Source organism: Nothobranchius furzeri, chromosome 15 (assembly GCF_043380555.1).
Source record: "Nothobranchius furzeri strain GRZ-AD chromosome 15, NfurGRZ-RIMD1, whole genome shotgun sequence".
NCBI lineage: Eukaryota > Metazoa > Chordata > Actinopteri > Cyprinodontiformes > Nothobranchiidae > Nothobranchius > Nothobranchius furzeri.
In genome coordinates, this window is record NC_091755.1 from 30,472,699 (window position 1) to 30,497,704 (window position 25,006).

Genomic DNA, 25,006 nt, shown 5'->3' on the forward strand with positions numbered 1-25,006 from the left:
AACATCATTAGTATGAACACTGGCTTTATGGGATGAATAAAGAAGCTGAATCCAAGAAGTGAATTTATCACCAAAACCAAATTTCTTCAAAACTGCAAACAAGTATTCCCACTCCACCCTATCGAAAGCCTTTTCAGCATCTAAAGAAATCACAAGTTCAGGAAGTTGAGATAGATGCTTTGAGTAAATAACTTTAAAGAGTGTACGGGTATTAAAAAATAATTGCCGTCCCTTTATAAAGCCATTCTGCTCTTCGGAGATAATTTGAGGAAGCACATCCTCAAGGCGAGACGCAATTACTTTAGCCAATACCTTTGCATCGGCATTAAGCAGAGATAATGGCCTGTAAGAATCACAGGAAGTTGGGTCCTTGTCATTTTTGAGAAGGAGCGCTATGGTGGCCTGCGTTGTTTTATAAAATTCAATAGGAAACCCATCCGGGCCTGGGGCTTTATTAGACTGCATAGCTGTAATAGCTTTTAATACTTCATCAGCAGATAGTGGGGAGTCCAGTTGCCCGGCCTTATGAGTACCACCGATAACCGGGTTTGAAAGAGACTGAAGAAATTCATTCATTTTAGCTTTATCCGTGGGAAATTCTGACTTGTACAACAAAGAGTAAAATGCTTTAAAGGTAGAATTAATTTCCAAAGGATCTGTAGTAATATTGTCGTAAGAGTTTTTAATACCAGGTATCACACGTGAAGAGGCCTGATGTCGTAACTGATGCGCCAACAAGCGATTAGCCTTGTCACCGTATTCATAATATGAGCCACGAATGCGTAGTAATAAGTGCTCAGCCTCTTTGGTTGACATAAAATCAAATTCGGCTTGCAAATCAAGGCGCTGCTTGAGTAATTCTGGAGAAGGATTCAGTGCATAAATTTGATCAAAGTTACTAATTGCCACCGTAAGTTCTTTAAGCCTGGCATTAATCTTTTTTTTATTACGTACAGAATAAGAAATAATTTGACCTCTCAAATAGCATTTAAGAGTCTCCCACAGCAGAGAATATGAAACAGAATCATCCCGATTAAACAACAAGAACTCGTCAATAGAGCTTGAAATAAATTCACAACATTCTTTATCAGCCAAAAGGAGAGAATTAAATCTCCAAAGAGGAGGACTACGTTTATATGTAGAGAGTTGAACATCTAATAGCAGAGGAGAGTGATCAGATATTACAATACCAGAATAGTCGGAGTTAGTAACACATGAATTGAGAGTTCTATCGATGAAAAAATAATCAATCCTGGAATAAGATTGGTGGACCTGGGAGAAAAACGAAAATTTTTTGATTGTAGGGTTGCGAAGTCTCCATGGATCAACAAGGTCATTCTGTATCATAAAATCTGAAAATGTTTTAGACATAGATGATGGAGTTAAATTACGAGGACCAGAACGATCCAAGCTTGGAACAAAAACACAATTCAGATCACCACCAAAAATAAGCAAATGTGTATTCAGAAAGGGGATGTTACTTAGTAATTTATTAGTGAATTCAGCATCATCAAAATTCGGGGCATATACGTTTACCAACAAAACCTTTTTCTGCATTAGGGTGCCAGCAACAATTATGTATCTACCGTTCCCATCAGCGATAACATTGGTCGAAGAGAATTTAACATTCTTATTGATGAGAATGGCCACTCCTCTAGCCTTTGAATTGAAATTTGAGTGAAAAACCTGACCTACCCAAGGACAATATAACCTATGTTGATCCTTAATACGGAGATGAGTCTCCTGTAAAAAGGCTATGTCAGAATTCAGACGTTTCAAGTGAGTGAAAACCTTAGATCTCTTAACAGGGTTACCCATACCTCTGATATTCCAACTAATAAACCTAAGAGGCATACCTGACCCAGCAATGCTGGGGTCTATATTACCATTAACCATTCATAAAAAGGAGAAAGAAAAAGACAAAACCAAGATGCAGGTGGCCATGAAGAGCCAAGTGGGACAGCCCCCCCCCCACCCCCCACCCCCACCCCACCCGCCCCAGTGCTGGAAATGGAAATTAAGTGCAGTACTCTCCAAAGAAAAATATCGAGAAGTGTTTAATTGTTTTTTGTTTGTTTTGTTTCTTTGAGGCACTCCCCATTATAAAATGACTGTATTATGAAAATCCATTTAGGCACAGATGTAACGAACAGCCTCTTTCAACAATGGAAGAAGCCTTTTGATGCACACATCTTCTTTTTCTGGATACTAAGTCATCAGTGAGGTCGTCTGATGCTGTGAATCTTCTGGGTTGAGCTGAGCTGAGTTCATGATAGCCAGACCACTCATGTGATATATACACACACACACACACACACACACACACACACACACACACACAAACTGGAGGAGTGGCTGAAGCAGATCCCAGCAAAAACATTAATCTTAGCCCAGAAAAGTGCAGTTCTAGGAACAGCTAAGATACTGAGCATAACCCTCAAGCTCCCAGGCCAGAGATTGGAAGGATGAGACCACCTGCAGAGGGTGATGTGGATTGTTTTCTTTTACATACCAATATTGATAGATGACCTGCACTTGTATAGTGCCTTTCAAAGTCGAAGGACTCCGACGCGCACTACAGTGTATCATTCATCTATCCATGCATTCAAACACTAGTGGTGATGAGCCTGGACTAGGATAAAAATTCAGTCCTGGAATTATTCCATCCCGCCGGCCATCAGAGCAGCGGTGCTGGTATGTGAGATTGATCATCTGGCATACTTGGCACTTCATCTCCAGGACAGTCTCTGTCAAAATTGTATAATGCTTGTAGAAGTGGTGGTGGGGTGTTGACATGATAATATAATCATAATCAGACCTCTAGGACAGTTATCTTGTTTTAGAGGAGGGTTGGTTAAAGAGCAATCCATCAAAGGAGATGCAAATACATAATTTTTTAAAATAAACTCAAGTACCTCTTTCTGCTCTTGAGTCAAAGAAAAGCCCAAGTCAAAATTGTTCACAGTTGATAACGCAGTTTCATACAAGCCATCGCCATCTTTGTATCAGTAACATTCCACCCACCAACAGAATGCTGCGATTGGCCAACCAAACCAATAAAGTGCTTTGATTGGATCACTACGGAGCTGTGGCCATGGTTTTGCTCAGTTGCAATAACTTCCCACCCATCTGGCTGACATATTGCTGTATTCGACTGCTATGGGTTTCAGTCAACAGGGGCAGTCTGCCATTACATTGTGAAAGAACTACATAAAACATAAAAATATGTTTTTCTAAATAAACAGGCTTTGAGTTGGTTAGCAGCTCCTGCTGAAAAGTTTCACTTTATTATAGAAACAGAAATATAATTTATTGACACTTTGATAAAGTTATAAAAACAATTAAAGTGTTTTATTTCTTTTTTTCCAGTCAGTACATTGAATTTTGCACTAATATGACCTATGTTTTCCTGCGGGGGTGGCTAACAGCGCATAATATGACATTTAATATATTTAAATGCTGTTTAAGGGTAAGTATCCATCCATTTTCGACCGCTTATTCGGGGTTGGGCCTAAGCAGGGAGGCCCAGACTTCCTTCGCCCCAGCCAGTTGGGCAGGGGATAACCAAGGAGTTCCTTGGCCAGCTGAGAGACATAGTCCCTCCAGCGTGTTCTGGGTCTTCTTTTGTCTTCTCCCAGTTGGACGTACCCAGAAATCCTTACCAGAGAGGCATCCAGGAGTAGGTTGACCAGATCCCAACTTGCCAAATGTGGGACAGAGGTACTCAATGTGGGACAACGTGAAGTTTCAATGTAATGAGAAAAAAAAGAGTATATTCTGCCTTTTAGCCCTAACATCACTGTTACATATACATAAAATGATTATTCTTATTATCATCATTTATTACTTGTATTTATTTTATTTGAATTCAACATGAACAAGCATACAGCAGCTTTACTATTTCACAGTTCCTCTCAAGTTACGACAACATAACTCTGTAGTGGCTCTGATCATTTCAATAATATAGATAGGCCCACAATAATAATAAAATAAAATGCAGGTTTCAGCAGCTTTGCAGAGTTTTCATTGAATGTTTTCCACAACAGAATGGCAGTAAAATTACCAGTAATAGTTTTTAGATCTATTTATGTTTGTTTTTAATTATTTTTCCACTAAAATCAGCATCTCACAGAAAAAAAAAATCCACACTTTTTGCTATTTTTTTCTTAATTCAGAAACAAAATGATTTTTTAAAACATCACAACAATCTCTTCTCATTTTAGGCAAGAGAATAAACATCAGATTCTAATCTCTAAAAAATTCAGATCTAATCTAATAATAGAGTTTCTTAGAGTTATTTCTTGCCTCAAATTTCTGAGAATAAGTGATGAAAGCTTCCATTTATTCTCTCATTATTTCTTCACTGTGCTTTAAGGGGCTCAGCATGTACGTAGGTAACTGAAACCGCAGCACCTTGTCTGTTTTAGAGCCTCCATTGTGTTTATCATGGACCTGTCTAAAAACTGGAAAACCTGCTTTTGACCTCTTCATATTAGACTTTGCACCGAGACATGAAAAATGACTCAGAAACAACAAATACTCGGTCGAGTATCTCTGAACAGGTTTAATTCACGAGTTTACAGCATTTTCTGTTTTGGTGGTTCCGGTGCGCTCCACACACCCTCCATATTTGCGTTAAAACCCCGCCTCCATTTGATTGACAGCAACAGGCAGATTTTTCCTCAGTTTCTTTTATGAGATTGAAACTCAAAACGGGAAACTGTCAATAATGCGGGGCATGAGTCTTGATTTGCGGGACACGTGAAAAGTAATGAAAATCTGGGACATCTGGTCACCCTGTCCAGGAAGCAGCCTAACTAGTTGCCAGAGCCACTTTAACTGGCTTCTCTCAATATGAAGGAGCAGCCGATCTACTCTATGCCCCTCCCAAATGACCAAGCTACTCACCCAATTGCTAAGGGAGAGCCCAGCCACCCTGCGGAGAAAACTCATTTCAGCCACTTGTATCCATAATCTCATTCTTTTGGTCACTACCCAGAGGAAGTATTCCTACTTAGAATACAGTAGCAGGATCTTGCAAAGTAATGAAATACGTTACAAAATACATTTTAAAGCAGGTATTCAGTATTCTGTAACTAAATCCATTTACAAAATATTCTCCCCAACACTGATTGTAAATACCAGTGTTACGGACCCGGAGGTTTCTGCTCTCCACCAGGTGACCTCCTGCTGCAGGCCTCAGTTCCTGCAGTCCTGCCATACAGCACCAGAGGCCAGAGGAGTGATATGGAGCAGCTGCACCAAATCAACAATCAGCTGCTCCTGAAGCCTTTTAAGCCTCCTCACTCAATGATTCAGGGGACACAGTGACAGAGGAGACACAGTGATAGAGCTGACTGTGATTTCTTAGAGACTCTGTTTTAGTAACCCCACTGTCGTCTCCAGTACTGGGGTTTAAGGTTAAATGTTTAGTGCCCCTGTTTTGCTAATGTTAAGTTGTGCCTTTTGCCACCCTTTTGTGAATCTCCAATCCTCAGTTTAGTTTGTTTTTGTGTTTTGCCTTTGAGGATTTTAGTTGGGGAGATTTCTAGCTTCCTAGTTTTGATAATTATGGATTTTCTTTTGGTTTTGGCAGTTGATTAGGTTTATTCTTTTAGTAACACATATGTGGTTGGTTTAGTTTAGAATAGGTGTGCATCCCTTTTGGTCTCCTCGCTCTGGTTAAACCAGAGAGAGTCACTTTAAGTTGGTTATTTTTGCCTTCTCCCTGTTTTAGCAGAGGGAGTTTATTTAGTTTAATTATTATAATACCCTTCATCCAACATTTTGTTAAACCTTTTGAACTGCTATTTGTTAACCTCCTTCCATTCATTCATCACCATTATAACCAGACACTATTCCTTTGTAGTCATTCCCTTTTATTTTACATCATTTTATTTTTCTCTGTGTTCTCCCCTCGCCACTCCTAGACACCAGAGGGGACGTAACAACCAGTCAGTACAGGCCTTCTGACACCAACTTGCAAGAAGGGGTCTTGTGGTGAAGTAATGGCTAAAAGTACTTAAAATCACACAAATATTAAAAAAAGCGTTGACGTCGTTAATCATAAGCCCCCCTATCATTTTGTTTTTTTTATTTTATTTTATTTTTTCAGTTAACTTGTTTTAATTTGTTCACGTCTACATGCTCAACACAATCACAACACGTGTAGTTGGTACAAGTGTTTTTTTTTTAGTCTGAAACAGAAATAACAATTAATGAATATAGAACTACACCGTCGCACACAGGAACTATCAATAAAGGACTTCCTCCACTTCCTTAACCCCGACAGCTATGCTGACAATTCAGGGGCAGGGGCGATACAGCAAAACCTATATATCGATGAGCAAACCCTGCTCAGTGCTCATGTGAGTCACTCAACATCACATTAGGGTAAGACAGCAACAGCAGCACACTGTTAACATTTCAAGGTTATAGTTCAGACTTCAGAGAGAGGAAAATGCTACCGCACCGACATGCTAATGCTAACTCCACTAGCATGTTTACATGCCGCAAACCATAATGAAAAGCTTTGATGTCAAGTAAAATGGTCGGAAAACTCCCCTGAAGTGACATGATTAACGAGCCAGCCAGTTCATTGAGTGACTAAGGCCTAGTCCACACGTAGCCGGGGTTTTTTAAAAACGAATATCCGCCCCTCCAAAAACTTGCATCCACACCACCGCGTTTTAAAAACAGACTCTGTCCACACGTACCCGGATAAATACTTTGTTAAGGACATGCCAGACCTGTAGGCGGCAGTACTTCCCCCGTTCTTAACCTCGTCCTTCGTCTGTGGTCTTCCGCAAGGAGCAGTAATTCAGCTTGCAAAAACAAAAAAGCAAAAAGCGCTTGGACAATTGATGGATCGGGTAGTGACAGAGCGCAGCTCTGAAGGCTTCCATGATGCCGGCTAGTGTAAACACAGGTCGCACACGTGATGTCAGCATTTTTTTGTCGCGGAAAGTGACGCTGCAGACCTTAAAACTCCGGTTTTGTCCGTCCACACGCAGACACCCAAAACGGAGAAAACGCAGATCTTCACTTTGGCCGGAGTTTTTAAAAAGATCCGTTTTTGTGTGAAAAAACTCCGTTTTCATGTGGATGACAGGCCAAAACGTAGGAAAATATCTACGTTTTGGCAGATCCCCGGCTACGTGTGGACAGGGCCTTAGTGCCACCAACTTGAGCGTACAGTAATGAGTCTGCACAAACAGAACCTGCTCTGCGCTTGTGTGCAGGAGCTGCAGCCCGCTCTGTGGGCTCAACTCTGTCTCTGCGCATGTAAATCTCTCCATGCTCTACTCAACAAGTAGCCTCTCCAACAGTCAATCACAGACAGCTCTGTTTTGTCCAATCAAAGCATGTCCAGGAAATACTGCTTTACAGAAAAACACCCATTTAACAGCTAATTGAACTGCTTTCTGCTGCTGGTTAGCTACCAGTCACCATCCACTGCCTGCAAAATACTTTGTTGTAATTCATGTGTCATGATTAGGGTGACCATATTTGACTTCCTGAAAAGACACATTGCCCATTCCTAAAACTGTTAAATTGCACTCTTTTCAGTTAAAGAGGACTTTTAATTTCAACATATAAAGTGTTTCTTCTCTTTTTGGTTAGACATACTGTAAATGATCCCTTGATGTGTGAAAGGAAGTGAACAGTGGAAATGTCCCAGGAAAAGAGGAGGGTTAATCAACCTAATTAAATATAATTATATAAAGTCCTCTATCTGAAAAAGTGCAATTTTCCTGGCAATATTTCCTGAACATGCTTTGATTGCATAATGAAGAGCTGACTGATTGGCTGACGGAGAGGCTACATTGCTTTGTAAACTGCAAATTGAGCAACAACAGGGAGATTTGTGCAGGCAGAGACGGAGTTGAGCATGCAGAGAGAGGGCTGCATACGACTGCAGAGCAGGTTGTGCTCTTGCAGATTGATCACTGCACGCTCCAGTTGGTAGCACAAAAATCACTCCACACTAAAAACCTGAATCAGAATATGGCCGAATGTGTATATTATTGATATTGATATGTATCTATAATATAGTTAACAGCCAGTTTTATATATGTCACATATATTCAAAAGCTATATCAAAGCATATATTAAAACCTATATGTTTATATGAATTCTTTCCATGTGGGTTGTCAGTTGCTTAATATTTCCTATGTTTACCTATAGGAGATATTGTACTCATCTAATTTTAACATAAATTTTGGCAGCTTAATGTGACGTTATGGAAAATGCCATCATCATGAGCAACCAAACATAGGCTATATTAGGCTAACAGTTGTCCATATTCTGTACCATTTATCCAACAATGGCTGTTTCAATTATTGTGAGTGAAAACTAAATGGCATAGTAGCATTTGTTTTGGCATTAGAAATTGAAAATGTTTTTCAATGTGTTGGCTAGATGGATATACGAAGATTTTTTTAAGAGAGTGAGTCAGGAACAGGAGAGAGACCAGGTGGTTGATGCTGAGGAGATCTGCATGGTCAAGGTCAGTGATCTACAGGAAACAGGGGCAAGCGCACCGTTATGAGCATTTACCTGAGCACAAAGTTCCCAAGCAAAATTGAAACATTTTCTATTTAGGAGTGAACAGGTAAGAGACCTTGAGAAAAAAAACAACAATAATTATCATCTGACCTGCAACCTTATGTCAAGTTGTATCTGTATAGTTGACTTTCTGCATTATAAGTTCTACTACTTGCTGGATATTTTTATAGATTCTGTAATTTTGTCTTGTAATTGTTAATTACACACTCCTTTATTCCATATCATAGCAGTGTTATTCATATATTAAAACTGTCAACTGCACACTCATTTGGCAGAATAAAAGTTTGACAATTATTCATTTGTTCTTTGTCACATTTCAGTAACATTTATAATTAAACAAGTGTTAATTAAACAAATTAAATACATGACTGCAACATTTCCCCCTGTTAAGTGCAGTAGACTGAATGGAATAGCTTTATTTGGAAATATAACATATCTAATTTTTAATGGACTTGCATAAAATCTTTCTTCAACATAGACCCCACTAATGAACTGATTAAGTGTTATTTTTTATAAAAAGAAGAGAGAAAATGCACAAAGGTAGGAAAGGAAAAGAAAGTGATAAAATAATAGGTTTTGTTAAATGTTCTTCATATAATGAATTAATTGACAAAGTTTTTGCAGGGTGTGACAAAAAATGTTCAAGGTCTAGCTCCTGCGGCTAAGTCTTCCCTATATCTCAATCCTAGTGACGTCCATGAAAAAAAGAGATTAAAACACAAAATACAAAAAGCGCTGACGCAAACACACTTTTTAAAGTTAAGGGTTAGGGTCAAAGTTTTTTGATTGAAAATAGGTTAGCATTTACATTTTTCCAAAAGAACCATTTCTGTAATGCTACATTCTGACTTTATAACAATTGTGAAGCATTAAAAAAAAATCAACAAATTAGCATCACTTCCCATTTCTAAAAAGTTAATAATCACAAACTTCATAATTTAGAAGATAAACTGCTAAAACTACAACAGAAACATGTGAAAGATATGAAAGACGAGATTAGATCTGATATTGACCAGCTGAAAGAAATAAATGATTTTAATTCACTTCATGTGCAAAAAAAAAAACTAATCCTTACTCAACACCAATGCTATGAGGGTAGGTCCTTTAAACTTATCTCATACAAACTGAAAAAACAAGCTGAAAGAACAATTCATAAAATCACACACTAGAATCGAATGCGATCAGGACTGTTACGTTTTACCTTCTTCAGAGAGGGGAAACCAGGGAGACAAGAAGGAACTTGTGTAAAGAAAAACAAATTTATTAAAACATTAGAACACAAAAACCAAGGGCTGGAAATCCTAACAGCAATACAACTAACAGCCCTTGAAACTCAGAGTCCAATGTTAATACAAAATAAAGCAAGAGGCTAAGGCTCAGATCTATTAACTGGCAGCAACAAAAGAAAACCTATCAGACCTAATTGTTCAACAGGATGGTACGAAAGAAAGAAAGATGTGGGATGGATTAACTAGAAGACTCAGGGTTATTTCCAAAACCTAAAGAAGCTTTCACCTTCTACATAATAATTCAGCAACTTAACCACAAAAGACTCTCAAACTCAAACAGTGGACACTGTAGTCCTTTTACTATGAGTAATTACTAAACCCAATGAGAGACTTATTAAAAGCTAAGGAATTATTTTCTTTCAAGATGTTTAAACTTCTAAACCATGAAACCAGCCCAAAGGGAGTCTACTTGGTTACAAGTAGCTCCGAGAGTGAAAGTTCCTCCAGCCTTTTATCCTTTCCAGATCCAGAGAAAATGATTAGTTCAATTGCTTCCACCTGAAGAACCGTGGAGGGATCCACTAGTGATGAGGCTTCCGGATTGTGGTTTCCATTGTTACTGGACGACGGCATGGAGGCAGCCATCTTGTATCTGGGTCCGGTGTTGTCACTCCAAAATAAAACAAAACAATGGGAGGAAAACTACCAAAACAGGGGGCAAAACACTGACTAAACAGTAATAATAATACGACCAACCATGGTAAAACCCAGGGGTCGTAACAAGGACAAAATTAAAAAGTGTTTCCAAAATTATTACTCAATACTCTACTTCCAACCAGATGTGGACAAAGATCAGGACATAGATACTTTTCTTATAAATCTAAATCTACCAACACTAACGGATGAGGAAAATAATAAACTTCGTTCTCCAATTGCTAAAGAGGAAATTCATATAGCAATTCAGAAGTCGAAGAACGGAAAGATGGCAGGAGAAGATGGTTTTGGTCATGAATGGTATAAAATGATGGAGAGTTGTTTAATCCCCAAATTAGTGAAGACATTTAATTGGGTGATGCAGGAAAAGATAGTTCCACCCTCATGGAACGAAGCAGTTATTTCTATAATCCCCAAAAAAGGAAAGGACACGCTAGAATGTGGCAGTTACCGCCCAATTAGTGTCTTAAATACAGATTACAATCATCTATTTTTACAAGAAGACTTGAATCACTTTTACCAAATCTGATACACAAAGACCAAACAGGATTTATCAAACAGAGACAGACCCAAGACAACATAAGGAGAGTATTACAAGTAATGCAAGATGTAGTGCGGGACAAACAAGAGGAGGTGGTGTTGAGTCTAGACGCAGAAAAGGAGTTTGACTCCGTGAGGTGGGGCTTCTTATTTAAAGTCCTTAAGAAATTTGGGTTCCATCATTCGATGATAGAAATAATTGCAGAAATATATAAAAACCCAACTGCCAGGATTAAGATTAACGGGAATCTCACGGAGTCAATATCACTAAAGAGAGGAGTGAGACAAGGATGCAGTTGGTCTCCACTTTGTTTTGCTTTATATGTTGAACCACTTGGTCAATGGATCAGGGAAAGACAAGATATCCTGGGAGTAAAAGTTGCGGGACAAGAACAAAAACTGGCTCTTTTTGCTGACAACTTATTATTAATGATGTCCAGTCCCACGCAGACTCTACCAAAAATTATACAGCTGAATGAGTACTATGGGACCATCTCGAGATACAAAATTAATGTCAATAAAACTCAAGTATTATCCGTAAACTATAGCTCACCCCAAATGATTAGAGATAAATAAAAGTGGAAATGGCAAGCAGAATCTATAAAATGGTCTGTTTTTACTGAAGGATGTGACTGTGATGACATTGCTGACAAAGTGACTTGCTATGTTAACTTCTGTACTGATTTGGTGCTGCCATGTAAACAATTTAAGGTTTTTGCTAATAATAAACCATGAGTGACCAGAGAGATTAGGCAGCAATTAACAGGAAGAAACTTGCTTTTCATAGTGGGGACCCAATGCAAATAAAGGTGGCACAAAGGGAGCTTAAAACACTGATATGATGAAGTAAACAGTAATATAAAGATAAGATTGAAACCTCTATTGATGGTTCTAATTCTAAGTGTCTTTGGGACAGGATGAAAACCATGACTGGTTATGGGGGTAAGACAGGTTTAAACAGCACTGGAATGGATGTGAATGAGATTAACCAGTTTTTTTGCCAGATTTTATGTGCATGATTTTACACATGAACACAACAAACTCAAATCGGCACTTGCCTCTGATCAGGTTGAGAATGCATGCCCAGAGATTAGCTTTAATGTTGAAGATGCCCAGCAGCAGTTTAGTCAGCCTTGTTAGGCTTTAGCCTAAGGCAGCAGGCCCTGATGGTGTCCATCCGTGCACCCTTAAAGTTTGCGCAGAGCAGCTTGCAGCTGTCTTTTACTACATTTTCATGTTGTCCTTGTCTGCTGCTAAAATACCTGTAATGTGGAAAACTTCTTGTCTTGTGCCTATCCCTAAGAAAACAGGCATCAGCTGTACGTTGTCCAATCTTAGGCCTATTGCGTTGACATCACACTTAATGAAATGTTTTAAGAGAGTCGTCCTTAAATGCCTAAGAGAACAGGTTGTTTCATTCCAAGACCCCCTTCAGTTTGCACATAGGATGGGTGTGAGTGTGGATGATGCCCTTCTGTATCTGCTGGACATTATTTATAAACACCTTGAAAAAGCCAGCAGTTCAGTGCGACTTATGTTCTTTAATTTTTCTAGTACTTTAAATACCATTCAGCCCCATATTTTACGAAATAAGTTATTGGATTTTAAGCTGCACAATTCCACCACTGCCTGGATTATAGACTATCTCTCAAACCGGCCTCAGTTTGTGAGGGTTGGGGGTAAGTGCTCGGACTTGATTTTTACAAACTCTGGTGCACCACAAGGGACAGTTTTATCTCCTTTTTATTTACACTGTATACAGCTGACTATAGGCACAGTTTACCATCGTGTCCCTTACAGAAGTTCTCTGATGACACTGCCCTACTGGGCCTGATCTCTCGGGGTGACGGCCTGGCTTACAGGGAGGAAGTTAACTCCTTTGTTAGATGGTGTGATGTAAATTTTCTACAACTCATTGTTGGCAAAACACAAGAGCTAGTTATTGATTTTAGAAAGAAAAAACAAACATTCTCTCCCGTGGTCATCAAAGGCCAACCTGTTGAAACTGTGGAGACATAAAAATATCTCGGGGTTTACCTCGACCATAAGTTAAACTGGAAAAAGAATGGCTATGCTGTTGTTAAAAAGGCCCAGTCCAGATTGTTTTGTCTTAGGAAGCTAAGATCCTTTGATATAATTAGGAGGCTCTTGAATGTGTTTTATCAGGGGATTATGGCCAGTGTGTTGTTTTATGCTGTGTTGTGTTGGGGCAGGAGCCTCAGTGCTGAGGACAAAAACTGGATCAACAAAATGATCAAGAAATCTGGCTCAGTGGTTGGGCAAAGCTTGGACTCATTTGACATGATCATCGACAAAAGGATGAAGTGTTAACTTAAGACAGTTATTTCTCTGCAGGGTCACCCCCTTCACCAGATATTTAAGGATCTCCGGAGCTCTTTTAGTGGGCGAATGTTAATGCCACGTTGTTCCACTGAATGTTTTAGGAACTCTTTTATTCCTGCTGCAGTGTGTTTTTACAACGAGCATTTTGTATGATTGTATATTTGATATTTCTATCATGGTTGTGACTTATAGCTGTGTCCAGTGAATATTTTGTTGTGTGTGTGTGTGTGCATGTTGTTGTTGTTGTTTTTTACTTGTACAGGGCAATTCAATTTCCCCCTTGTGGGGATTAATGAAGACAACCTTAAACCTTGAAATATTTGGGAATTTCAATACACAAACGTTTGATATTAACCATAGGCCCTTGACAGCAAGTATAAAATCGGATATGCAAAGATGGAACATCATCCCCTTTCTAGGCCTACAGTATATTCTTGCATTGACTGTGTTAAAATGAGCATCCTTCCCCAAATTTTGTACTTTTTTCAGTGTTTACCTTTTCCTATACCCTCAAACCAATTTACAGAATGGGATAAAATATTATCAAGGTTTATTTGGAAATACAAAAACCCAGGGTGAAAATTAAAACTTTACAAATAAAAAAGGAAAAGGGTGGTATGAACCTCCCTTGTTTACGGGAGTACTATCACGCTGCCCAGTTGAGACCCCTCATGTGCATGTTCTCTCCAACCTATACATCAGGATGGAAAGATATAGAGACATTAATAACAGAGGTACTGTTTAAAGCTCTATCAGCAGATCCCAAACTACAATCCAAATTTAAGCTCCCGCACGAGCACACTACACAAACAGCAATATCAGTCTGGAAAGAAACAGTTCAAAGGTGTAGCTTGGAGGAAGATTCTAAAAGTTTGCGGTGGCCGGCTTTTGACTTGGATTTTACACCTAACAAACATGATAACAGATTCAGGATGTGGATCTCCAAAGGGTTAACCAGCTATAATTCATTCATCCACAAGGAGGCATTCCAATCATTTGAGACACTGAGGCAAAAACGGGCTGGGGTCTGATGACTTCTTCCACTATCTACAAATCAGGCATTATTTCAATCAGAAGATTACAATTCCATCAACTAACCAAGGTTTTTTTTACAAACCTTTATCTCACTAACGAAAACAGTCCGCCCTAAATTATTTCCAAACTACATGAGGGCCTTGTGCAAAGTAAAGGGGGCAACACGTACTACGTGAAAGAAAAATGGGAAAAGGAAGGAGGGTTTAATGTTACCGAGGAGAACTGGGATCATATTTGTAAAATTTCATGGGCCTCAACAAGGTCAAATATCTGGCGTGAATTCTATTGGAAAAATACAATGCGTTACTTTATTACACCAAAACAGCAAAGTTACCGGGGAAAGGGAGAGACATGATGGAGATGCAGTAGTGAGGGAGCAAATCATTTTCATTTTTTTGGAGCTGTCATAGGATCCAAAGTTACTGGATAGAAATTCACCAACATATTCAAAATGTATTTTCAGTGGTCTTCACCCTCTCATTTGAAACACTGTTTTTGGGGAATATAGAATCGGACAACCTCAGTAATAAAGACTGGAAACTTCTCTATAGTCTATTAGCTGCAAGCAAGAAGGCCATCACTAAAAAGTGGCTCAAGCCCAATCATCCAACAATGGAGGACTGGATCAATATCAGGCCGAACATTTACAAAATGGAAAAAATAACCTCTCAACTGAAACTACAAATTGACTCATTCTACACCATTTGATCCAAGTGGATACAATATATCAAGCCAGTAAGATCAGACTTTGTTTGAACCTTTTAAATTAAACGTGCTGCTGTCGGGAACATATGTGAACCTGTCCCCCCCAGTGTTACGAGTTCAAGTGGCTGTTTAAAAACAACAAAAGTGAAGACAATTGTTCGCTGTGTTGCAGATTGTATTTTATTTGTGCTTCCTCAATATTATGATAGTATAATGATAATATTGTGCTTCCTCAATAACAGCAAACAAAAAAATATCAACAAATTTGTATTTAAAGATATGTATAAGAATTGCACACCTAGCGGCGGCCTATCGGGGTTCAAAACACGGGGTATTTGCATTCACTGCCACACATTGAATAGCAACACTTCATCTCACCACGGCAATCACCATCATTTCCACAGTATGAGCGACAACGATGGACGAAGAAGTCGTCAGGACATTTTCCTGGCTTCACTGAGGAACAACAAAACAGAAACATTCAGCCTCTTTATATTTAGCAGCAGTGTCGCAGTATATTAAAAATTTAACTCCTTTGGTCATATTTCACCTATTGTCTGAGTCATGCACACGTGTCCACATCCATTAAAGCAGCATATCTGATCGTCACCAGGACAATCCGAGTCTCTTGAACACAGCTCAAGACAATCCCCTATACCCCTTGGACTCGGTGGAGCCTGGAGGCATTGGACAGCCTGGTAATGCTGAGAGGAAAGAAAGAATAATTAATGCGAAGACTTTAATAAATGGAAATATCATCTTGGAAAATAATGTTTTTCCTCGTAAAGCTGTCGGGAGATATCTTCTACTATTTCATTCACTGAGTGGATATAAAAGATTTTAAAAAAAGGTTCTTACTTGGAACTGGAGGGGTGCAAACAGATCTGAAGAAAAACCTGCAACATTTCTGATCTCCTGGGCAGTCTCTGTCATAATTACATTGTGGCGATGCCATAAACAAATCAAAAGTGCTCGGACAGTTACCTGGATTCAGAAGAGAGTCAAGTTAAGATTTATCAGTGTCGGGTTATCATACATGAACATAACACACGTGGGGAAAAACAAGCTCACTCACCAGGTTTTGGCATTATTGCGTTGGATTGAACAAAAGCAAAAAACAACAAAATCAAGGCAGCTTTTCTAGACCTGAGTGTCTCCATGATGATTTGTCTCAGCCAGAAATCTGCCCCTGTGTCCTGTTTAGGAATCCCCTGGCTTATAAACTGCAACTGGAGCAGCTAGGATGCTGGGTCCTTGTGTCTGTAGAGTTACTTCTGCCAATTCATCCAATTCTTTCCATTCTTTTTTTTTTCTTATTTGAAAAAGTTTACATTGAAATAATGCAAATTAAAATCTGAAGCATGCGGTGACAATTTCTGAGTTGTGGCTTGGTTTTTCATTTTATGTCATAATCAGTTTATTATGGTCATGGCCTTTATTATTTTAGACTTGTTTTACATTTACATTGTTTAAGTTCAGAAAAGTCACGTATGCTTCATGTCGACTTAATGATTGTACAACACAAAATATGTTTATGCCATATAAACCAGTGTGTGTGTGTGTGTGTGTGTGTGTGTGTGTGTTGTTGTTGTTGTTGTTGTTGTTTTTGTTGTTGTTGATTCTGATTTCATTATTTATGACCCAGACATGTTCCACACATGAGCTCTCAGTCCAGATATTAACAACATCAGCTTTATTACGAGATCTTTTGTTTGCTGTCTTCCTGCCAGTGGAGATAAACGAGATAAAATGACACTGAAAGTTCAGAGTGATTTAGTCAAAATGTCCCAAAATCGCTGATGTCATTAGGTTAATTATTATAATACCCTTCATCCAACATTTTGTTAAACCTTTTGAACTGCTATTTGTTAACCTCCTTCCATTCATTCATCACCATTATAACCAGACACTATTCCTTTGTAGTCATTCCCTTTTATTTTACATCATTTTATTTTTCTCTGTGTTCTCCCCTCGCCACTCCTAGACGCCAGAGGGGACGTAACAACCAGTCAGTACAGGCCTTCTGACACCAACTTGCAAGAAGGGGTCTTGTGGTGAAGTAATGGCTAAAAGTACTTAAAATCACACAAATAATTTAAAAAAAGCGCTGATGTCGTTAGGTCCATTTTAGGAAGGCTTCAGCCCCCCTAAAATAATCACAAGCCCCCCTATCATTTTGGTTTTATTTTATTTATTTTTTTTTTTTTCAGTTAACTTTTTTTTATTTGTTCACCTCTACATGCTCAACACAATCACGACACGTGTAGTTGGTACAGGAGTTTTTTTTAGTCTGAAGCAGAAATAATAATTAATGAATATAGAACTACACTGTCACACACAGGAACTATCAAGAAAGGACTTCCTCCACTTCCTTAACCCTGACAGCTATGCTGACAATTCAGGGGCAGGGGCGATACAGCAAAACATATATATCGATGAGCAAACCCTGCTCAGCGCTCATGTGAGTCACTCAACATCACATTAGGGTAAGACAGCAACAGCAGCACACTGTTAACAATTCAAGGTTATAGTTCAGACTTCAGAGAGAGAAAAATGCTACCGCACCGACATGCTAATGCTAACTCCGCTAGCATGTTTACATGCCGCAAACCATAATGAAAAGCTTTGATGTCAAGTAAAATGGTCGGAAAACTCCCCTGAAATGACATGATTAACGAGCCAGCCAGTTCATTGAGTGACTTAGTGCCACCAACTTGAGCGTACAGTAATGAGTCTGCACAAACAGAACCTGCTCTGCGCTTGTGTGCAGGAGCTGCAGCCCTCTCTGTGGGCTCAACTCTGTCTCTGCGCATGTAAATCTCTCCCTGCTCTACTCAACAAGTAGCCTCTCCAACAGTCAATCACAGACAGCTCTGTTTTATCCAATCAAAGCATGTCCAGGAAATACTGCTTTACAGAAAAACACCCATTTAACAGCTTATTAAACTGCTTTCTGCTGCTGGTTAGCTACCAGTCACCATCCACTGCCTGCAAAATACTTTGTTGTAATTCATGTGTCATGATTAGGATGACCATATTTGACTTCCAGAAAAGACACATTGCCCATTCCTAAAACTGTTAAATTGCACTCTTTTCAGTTAAAGAGGACTTTTAATTTCAACATATAAAGTGTTTATTCTCTTTTTGGTTAGACATAAATGATCCCTTGATGTGTAAAAGGAAGTGAACAGTGGAAATGTCCCAGGAAAAGAGGAGGGTTAATCAACCTAATTAAATATTATATAAAGTCCTCTTTATCTGAAAAAAGTGCAATTTTCCTGGCAGTATTTCCTGAACATGCTTTGATTGCATAATGGAGAGCTGTCTGATTGGCTGACGGAGAGGCTACATTGCTTTATAAATTGCAAATTGAGCAACAACAGGGTGAGATCTGTGCAGGCAGAGACGGAGTTGAGCATGCAGAGAGAGGGCTGCATATGACTGCAGAGCAGGTTGTGCTCTTGCAGATTGATCACTGCAAGCTCCAGTTGGTGGCACAAAAATCACTCCATGTCAGGAACCGAGTTCAGAAGACCCGTGAAGACGCCAACACAGTAAAAATATATAAAACGTCTTTATTGAAGGCAGAGGTACCTGGAGGGCAAGGCTGAAGCAGGGTCAGAGACAGGCAAGGTCCAAATGGCAGGCAGCGAGCAAGGCAGGGGTCAGGCAAAAAACAAGGTCCAGAGGGAGAGATCAGGCAGGGTGGATGGCTGGAGAACTACTGGCAGAGCTGTAATAATCTGGCGATTGGTGAATGGGATGAGGCTGATTACAGGAGCAGGTGGAATGAATGGAGCTGATTGAAGCTGACAGGTTGCTGGGGAAAGCAGGGCTTGGCTGGAGCTTGGTGAGAGGAACCAGGTGAGCTGAATGAAGGTATAATGAGGAAGTGGAGGAGGGTGAAGGATGGGAGTCATGACCACACTAAAAACCTGGATCAGAATATGGCCGAATGTGTATATTATTGACCGTTTTTCTATATTATATATTTTTTCTATAATATATATTATATTGTAGGTACATATATGTATCTATAATATAGTTAACAGCCAGTTTTATATATGTCACATATATTCAAAAGCTATATCAAAACATTTATTAAAACCTATATGTTTATATGAATTCTTTCATTGTGGGTTGTCAATTGCTTAATATTTCCCATGTTTACCTATGGTAAAGAAAGGAGATATTGTACTCATCTAATTTTAACATACATTTTGGCAGCTTAATGTGACATTATGGATAATGCCATCATCATGAGCAACCAAACATAGCAGGGCTGGCCCGTCCTATAGGCATTATAGGCAAGCGCTAGGGGCGCCAGCCAGCCAGGGGGCGCCCTGGCACCACAAAAAAATAAATAAATAAATAAGTTACGTAACTTTTGTAAAGCAAGTTGATATTTATGTGTCTTAATATTAAAATATCAAGCCCACAACATAATACCTTCTTAGCAAAGTTTATTAAGTAGCGCAGTGTGCATTTAAAAATGATTAATGATAACTGTGTTGCAGCGCGTGGCGCCCACCTTGCCCCCCTCCCCGTCTTTACCTGCTACGAGAACGGTTGTTTTGATGAGTCAGCTAGTTCATCATGTCTAAACGGCCTAAATTATCTGGAGCCCAGGGGAGGAAAAAAAGCAAAGATGAGGAGGAAAAATGCGACAAAGACAGAGGTAAGGTAAAAAATATTGAAATTAAATGTTGATTTCATGACGTTATTAATTAGCACTCTGGGGATGCTTTAGGACAAACTAAGCTATTTTCTTAATATTGTAACTTTTGTGCAGCGTTAAAGCATGAGACATGAATATATTAGCTCTTAACAATGGTTTATTAAAGTTGTTAAACAGCTGGTATAAGCTGCATATCTGGCTCCCAGACTGTAAACATTCAGTCAAACAAGCAACACGTCGATAACAAAGCAGCAGCAAAACATTACAGCAACCTAGGATTATTTTAGTGCTTTGGAATATTTTCTGATGTTTTGTGTTCTGAGAATTCAGTGTTTCTTAATAACGCCTAAATGTTATATGATGGTCCTTGGTAATTGTCTGATAGTTTCTTCACAATTCTGTCTGTTTTATATTTTTCATGAGTGATTTTTTATTTGCGTTTAGCAAAAATTCTCATTGATGGTTTTCTACTTTTAATTATTGCAACAGGTTATTTTTGCAAAAAAGTTATAGTATGTCATTGTCCGAGGTCAATCGAAAACCCACTGTTAAACAGATACAGATCAGCAGCACGTGAGAACATTGTCCTGCATGGTTCAAAAATGTCTTGCATGAGACACATCTATGTCTGCTGCCAGTTTACCTCAAATGTTTTCATGAACACTGCATTGTGCATACATTTCTGTTTTTCTTTCCTCCAGAATTTTATTTTATTCTTGAAATCATGTGTTGATGTTTAGATTGGTGTCATATGCTCCTCTTCTGTCTTCAGATGCGCTGCTGAAGTTGTCCCACCCCTGAAAATCCTCCTATCGCCTCTACCTCAGCCAAACAATTAAGCAGTGATGCAGCAGCCTCATGTACTCCTCCTGTTGCCTCCACCTCAGCAGCACACCTTAGCAGTGATGCAGCAACATCAAGCACATCTTCTGCTTCTCCAATAGACCCTGCTGACTGGCCATCTCCTCTAAAAGATATGGTACGAACAGAGTTGGTTCACAGAGGTCCATTTCAAATTGAAAATAGCTTCACATTCCCTAAACAAAAAGATGGACGAATGTGTCAACATGACTTTTTCAACAGACTCTTAGTCAAAGGAGAAAAAGTCAGAAGAATCTGGCTTATGTATTCTAAAAAAGAGGATAGCGTGCACTGCTTCTGCTGTAAAATCTTTTCTAAAAGAGAGTACAAACTGACAAGGGAAGGACTAAAGGACTGGAAAAATGCAGGTCACTTGCTCAAGGCCCATGAGGAGAGCCAAGAACATAATGCTCACATGGCAACGTGGAAGGACTTGGAGGTCCGTTTTGTGAAAGGGCTCACAATAGATAAACAAGAGATGGCACTATCTGAGGCTGAGAGAAAACGGTGGCGTGATGTCTTACATCGGTTGGTGGCCATAACTCAGTCTTTAGCTGAAAGAAACATGGCATTTAGGGGGTCCATAGACACTAAATAAACCAGACCATGCACATTTTCTAAAAGAGGTGGAGCTTATGGCCAAATTTGATCCAGTGATGAAGCAGCATGTTATAAGTGGAGCTGGCAGTCACATCAGTTATCTTGGCAAAACAATCCAAAATGAACTGATAGACTCCATCAGTTGTAAAATAATAGAACACATTGTGAAAGACATTAAAACCTCCAAATACTTTTCCATTATTTTAGACTGCACCCCCGATCTGAGTCATAAGGAGCAGCTCTCGGTCATAGTCAGGTTAGTGTCACAAGAAGACATTCCTCAAGTTAAAGAGCATTTCTTGGGATTTCTTGTTGCAGAGCAGTCAACAGGAGAACATTTGACATCTCTTATCCTAAAAAGGTTAGAGGAACTTAATATCCCATTTGAGGACTGCAGAGGCCAGTCTTATGACAATGGCGCCAACATGAAGGGGAAAAACAAAGTTGTTCAGGCAAAGTTGCTTCAGCTGAACTCAAGAGCTTTTTTTGTCCCATGTGGTGCCCACACTTTAAATCTGGTTGTAGTGGATGCTGCAAAAAGCTCACCAGATGCTCTCAGCTACTTTGGGCATCTAATCAAGTTATTCAAGCTCTTCTCAGCCTCCACCCATAGGTGGAATGTCCTCCTAAAATATGTCAAAATCACTTTTAAATCATGGGCTGAGACCAGGCGGGAAAGCAGAATAAAAAGCATTGAGGCAGTAAGGTATCAGACTGGGCAAATCAGAGAGGCTCTACTAGAGTTGAGGGAAACAACCGCAGACCCTGTGGTAAGAGTTGAAGCCCAGTCTTTGGCTGAGGAGATTGGATCCTATCGCTGCCATATGGTATGACATTCTGAGCAAGATCCAGTATATCAGTAAACTGATGCAGTCACCCTCCATGCAGTTTGATGTGGCTGTAGACTTGCTGAAGAAAACCAGAGATTCCCTCACCAGTTACAGAAACACTGGATTTTGCGATGCACAGGCAACTGCAAAAGAAATGTGTGAGGAGATGAACGTGGAGGCTGAACTGAAACAGAAGCGGTTGAGAACCACAAAAAGGCACTTTGGCTATGAATCTCCAGATGAGCCCATACAAGTTGCACTGCACAAAATGGAAACCACATTTTTTAATGTGGTCGTGGATACTGCCATTGCTTCTCTAAATGAAAGATTTCAGAATCTTGGAGGAGTGAATAAGACCTTTGGTGTGCTCCTCAATTTCCCCTATTTATGAGAGGAAGATTTGCTACAGCAGTGCCAAGCTTTAAGTACTGCTCTGACCCATGACAGTCAGCCAGACATTGATGGCACAGAACTCGCAAAGGAAATGCATTATTTCCCACCATTGCCATCAAAGAATATGACAAGTATGGAACTCTTGTCCTTCGTGCATGAGAAAAAACTGGCAGAAATTTACCCGAACTTGTGGGTTGCTTTGAGAATCTCTGCCACCCTTCCTGTTACAGTGGCTACAGCTGAAAGAAGCTTCTCTAAGCTCAAAATGATTAAAACGTATTTGAGATCTACTATGATGCAAGAATGTCTCAGTGGACTTGCCATTATAAGCATAAACCATGCGGTCTCAAATCAGTTGTCATATGATGATGTTATAGATGACTTTGCTGCAAAGAAAACCAGGAGAGTAAATCTGTAGCAGGTCATGTTAGGTTCAGGACATGTGGTGTAGTGTCATTGGTAACGCAGTACCCAAAAACACCACTAGAGGACATTGTAAATACTCTTTTGGGTGGATTTTTATTGAAATCCTAACTGGTTCTGTTTGGTAATTTTTTGTGGGTACTGGTTTCGTTAATGCTTTATTTTGTGTTGTTCCTTATTTTTATGGTTTTTATAATTTTTCACTTTTAATTTTGTAATATTTGAATCTAATGCTTTTAGTTAGTTCATATTATTTTATATATTCAGTTCAAAATGTTTATATTTCTACGTATTCTGAATGGGCAAATGGCTTTTTTAAATAAAAAGAACGTCTGAGACAAAGCTATGTGGTTTCTTGTGAGTATGTACAGTTGCAGTGGAATTTACTGCAGTGTAAGGGGGCGCCACCTATAATCTTGCCTAGGACTCCAATTTTGTTTGGGCCGGGCCTGAAACACAGGCTATATTAGGCTAACAGTTGTCCATATTCTGTACCATTTATCCACCAATGGCTGTTTCAATTATTGTGAGTGAAAACTAAATGGCATAGTAGCATTTGTTTTGGCATTAGAAATTGAAAATGTTTTTCAATGTGTTGGCTAGATGGATATACGAAGATTTTTTTAAGAGAGTGAGTGAGGAACAGGAGAGAGACCAGGTGGTTGATGCTGAGGAGATCTGCATGGTCAAGGTCAGTGATCTACAGCAAAAACAGGGGTGAGCGCACCGTTTTGAGCATTTACCTGAGCACAAAGTTCCCAAGCAAAATTGAACAGTTTTCTATTTAGGAGTGAACAGGTAATAGACAGTGGCGGCTGGCCAGTAGAGGGCGATAGGGCGCCGCCCTCCCAGTTTCCCCAGTGTTTTTAATTTTTATTAAAAAAATAAATAAATAAAATTAACAATAATCACATATTCTAAGATAATTGTGTGTTTTGTAACAAAAATAAATCATATATATATATATTTCTATATTGGTCTCTGCCGGTCTCTGCCGAGCTCTGCCGAGCGGTGGAAGCTGTAGGCTGTTTTTGAATCGCCCAAACAGGACGAGACCAGTCGTCCAATTGCTGACAAGAAAATCAAAGGGTAGGAATGGGAATGTATCCAATCAGCGTCAACATTGTTTCAGAAGCATGATGGGCGATAGAGCTACCGCCAAAGGCTTTCGTTAGTGCTCGGTAGAACTCGAAGATTCTCGACTCCAGCACGTTTTTGGTCGTGACTCGTGACGGTCGTGACGCAGACGTAATAGATATGGACGCCAGTGCGCCTACAGCCAGCAGCAGCATGGATAACGGATCTCAGCAGCCACTGAATTCAGCTCGGTCTCTTCTCCAGTATCTGTTCGAGAGGAGCACTATGGTGGAAAAACTTAATGTCAAAGAGCTTGGACCAGATCAGCCCGACATAAAGATAAGCCAGCAGGAGGAGGAGAGAGGTCAACTGTACACACGAGGCTTCTGGGAAGGCTTGGCTAGCTGGATGCAATCACGCTAATGCGTTATTTTGCTTTCCTGTGACAGATGAGGCATGGATTGGTCAGGAGTTACGAACATGAAACATTTTTCTGAGAAGGTGAAGAAACATGAGTTATCCCGGGCGCACATGGACAACAGGGTGAAGCTAGCTATGCTAGGCAGAGCTAACATTGCCATGCAGCTAGAGACGAGGGACGCAGGCTTGCAGTGAATAAACACAATGAAGAAGTGGATCAGAACCGGCACATTTTGTTCAAGAGAGAGATGTCAACACAGTGTATGAGCACAAGGATGACCTCCTCAGATTTTTCCAGATTATCAGAGACTCGGATGACTTTGATCCAATCACTGAGAGAGAGGCAGGAGGCTTTGTGAGAATGCTGGAGGAAGAAGATTTCGGCTTTCTGCTGGCATTGTGTCACAAGATCATGCCACATGTGGACATGCTGTTCAACCAGCTGCAGAAGAGGAACATTGACTCTGTCTACATCACAGGGGTCATCCAGAGCTTCACCAACAGTATGCAAAAGATCAGGTACATACTTGTTTATTTAATATTATTGTGATGAAATTCTCCAGTACGTTAGTTTCACAAACAGTAATGTG

The 25,006-nt window shown here is 39.6% G+C and overlaps 2 protein-coding genes across 2 annotated transcripts in view; both read right to left on the reverse strand.

Moving 5' to 3' along the window:
• LOC107373798 (WAP four-disulfide core domain protein 3) overlaps positions 1 to 25,006 on the reverse strand; it is an 84,830-nt gene that overhangs the window by 16,961 nt on the left and 42,863 nt on the right. The gene's annotated exons all lie outside the window — the stretch shown is intronic.
• Positions 15,295 to 16,359, reverse strand: LOC139063289 (WAP four-disulfide core domain protein 5-like). Its single transcript, XM_070544668.1, has 4 exons — positions 16,210 to 16,359; positions 15,993 to 16,118; positions 15,685 to 15,838; positions 15,295 to 15,590 (listed from the first exon to the last, which is right to left on the reverse strand). The coding sequence occupies exons 2-4, from the start codon at positions 16,065 to 16,067 to the stop codon at positions 15,454 to 15,456; spliced, it is 366 nt and encodes a 121-aa protein (XP_070400769.1). The 5' UTR covers positions 16,068 to 16,118; positions 16,210 to 16,359; the 3' UTR covers positions 15,295 to 15,453.

Bases quoted from the DNA above. Each gene is read 5' to 3' on its own strand.
- LOC139063289 (XM_070544668.1), bottom strand. From the start codon at position 16,067: ATGACAGAGACTGCCCAGGAGATCAGAAATGTTGCAGGTTTTTCTTCA. The intron at 15,839-15,992 runs GTAAGAACCTTT...CTTTCCTCTCAG, and splicing joins TTGCACCCCTCCAGTTCCAA to CATTACCAGGCTGTCCAATG. The intron at 15,591-15,684 runs GTGAAATATGAC...GTTGTTCCTCAG, and splicing joins GTGCATGACTCAGACAATAG to TGAAGCCAGGAAAATGTCCT.